A 2429-nucleotide genomic window follows, 5' to 3' on the forward strand; every position below is an offset into this window, starting at 1 on the left:
TCCTTTACTGGATTAGGCCCTGAGTGACTCTCAAGTGTGATTAAAAGAATTTCCCCTGTATGTAGGGTAGGAAATAACCAGGGCTGGTTAAAATCTTTCCTCCAAAATATTTTGTTAAAGGAAAATTGGTTTTTTGGTGAAATAAACAGTTTTGCAAAAAGTGTCTGCTTTCCTAAAAAATAAAATAAAATAAATTGTATTTATTTATTGATTTGTCAGCAAATTAAAAACCTCAAATTTATTTATTTATTTGTTTGTTTGTTTTTTTGTTTTTGTCCAAAATTTTAGTCTTTCAGAGGAACCTTTTTGGGTTTTCCAAAAAAAAAATTCAAAATTTTCCTTGGGGGAAAAATAACCCCAGTTTCCAGCTGGCTCTAGACATAACTATGGGCCAAAATCTGTGGTCTACGCTGAGTTATGACTAGGTCTTTGATCACACAAAATTTCACAGAAGTCAAAGGGGTTTTCATTTGCATAAGGAATGAGAGCAAATCAACTGCCTTTAGATTCAGGCTTGTGGTAATTGCATGGTACTTGTTGACATTTTAATGGTGATCACTGAATTGGGTTTATTATGGGTCTTCTTGATGAACCCTCACTTGGCCTCCAGTTACTAATGGAGACAGCCAATTAGGCCTTTTACTTATAATTTTCCTCAGAGCTTCTTTGACCTCCTTGTTTCTCAGACTGTATATAATGGGGTTAACCATAGGGGTAATCACCGTGTACAGCAGGGAAAACATTTTATTTAGGCCTGGAGACTGGCTGGCCGTGGGAACCGCATAAATAATGCCCAAGGTCCCATAGAACAAGGTCACCACGATGAGATGGGAGGAGCAGGTGGAGAAGGCTTTCTGTTTCCCCATGGTAGAAGGGACCCTGAGAATGGTGGACAGGATGTTGGCATAGGATACTACAGTCAGCAGAAATGGGACCATGGTCACAACAGAGGCCATGATGAATGTGATTGTCTTGGCCACATGGGCGTCAGCACAGGAGAGCTTTATGACCGGTGCTAGGTCGCAGAAGAAATGGTCGATTTCATTGGAGGCACAGAATGGCAACCTGAAGGTCAAGACAGTGGTTAGTATGGGAGTCAGGAACCCACTTATCCAAGAACCTGCTGCCATCTGCAGGCAAACCTTGGAGTTCATGATGGCCATGTAACGGAGTGGGCTGCAGATGGCTACGTACCGGTCATAAGACATCACCGCCAGGAGAAAACACTCAGTGATAGCCATGGAACTGAAGAAATAAAACTGGGTAATGCAGCCAAAGAAGGAGATTGCTTCGTGTGCAGTAAGTAAAGTTCTTAGCATCTTGGGGGTGGTAGAAGCGGTGTACCAGATCTCGAGGAAGGAAAAATTTCCCAGGAAGAAGTACATCGGGGTGTGCAGGCTCCGGCTGTATGAGATGATGGCCAATATGAGGATGTTGCCAGCTAATGTCATGATGTAGACAGCTAGAAATAGCACAAAGAGAAGGATCTGCATCTCATGAAGATCCCCAAATCCCATCAAGATGAACTCTGCAAGGGCTGTCTGATTTCCGTCTGCTGCTCTGTCCATCTAGATTAAAATTGGTCCCAAATCACAAAACAAAATCATGAAAATTCTGGGAAGTGTGGAGGAGTTTTAATCTGTAGCCCAATCTATGAATTGTATAATAATTACATTGATTCCTTAAGAATTCCCAGCTATCACTCTGAGGTTTGAAAGGTTCTTGCCCCAAGATCAGGCCCAGTATTATTAAAATTACTGTTCATTTGGGAACCCTGATGTGCACAGTTGCAACTCGCACACTATAGGAAGCCTTCTATATTTACAACAGTTTATTAATACATTTAGCAAAGTCACAAACACTGTAACCCAGGCAGGTAGATAGAGATAATACAGAATGTCCATCTGAACATCCATATACTCACACTATCGCTTGCAGAACAACCTGAAATGTTAGCCATTGTCTTCCTCATCACCATTACTTCTTCATCATCACCAGTGGCCATCATCCCAGCACCACCCAAGGGCCACATCTCTCTTTCGTCCTGCCCAGAGATTGGGATACAACGCTACTATGTTTAATGCATATTCAGTAGGGGTTTCTCCCCTCTTCCTCATTTGTATTTCCTCACCCTACTAAGGCTGAAGTGCCCTTCCCCTATAGGTTAGCATATTAATGATCTCAACTTATTATCATATACATCAATTCATTGCCATGGAACTCTTGCGGTCAGATATCTGTGGATGCTTTACCCTAAAATATCCAAAAGCTGGTGTTAGCTCATGTTCCTGTGATTGGCTGGTGTTGTTATGGACAAATTTCCTCCTTTCACACTCTATGTTCAATTCCCCAAAATTTGGGGGTGACTGTTGGGCCATTTTTCTGTGTCAAAGTTCATAGGCCCTCAAGCCTTATGCTCAGTGCTGAAG

At 41.9% G+C, this 2429-nt stretch overlaps 1 protein-coding gene across 1 annotated transcript; it reads right to left on the reverse strand.

Annotated features, from left to right (window-relative positions):
- Positions 1-572: 572 nt before the first annotated feature.
- On the reverse strand, positions 573-1568 carry LOC140897048 (olfactory receptor 10A7-like). Its single transcript, XM_073309318.1, has one exon. It carries the CDS (start codon positions 1566-1568, stop codon positions 573-575), a length of 996 nt encoding a protein of 331 aa, XP_073165419.1.
- Between the last annotated feature and the right edge of the window lie 861 nt (positions 1569-2429).

This window comes from Lepidochelys kempii, chromosome 13 (assembly GCF_965140265.1).
Source record: "Lepidochelys kempii isolate rLepKem1 chromosome 13, rLepKem1.hap2, whole genome shotgun sequence".
In the NCBI taxonomy this organism is placed as follows: Eukaryota; Metazoa; Chordata; order Testudines; family Cheloniidae; genus Lepidochelys; species Lepidochelys kempii.

Excerpts from the sequence above, each read along its gene's own strand:
- LOC140897048 (XM_073309318.1), bottom strand. The coding sequence starts at position 1,568 with ATGGACAGAGCAGCAGACGGAAATCAGACAGCCCTTGCAGAGTTCATC.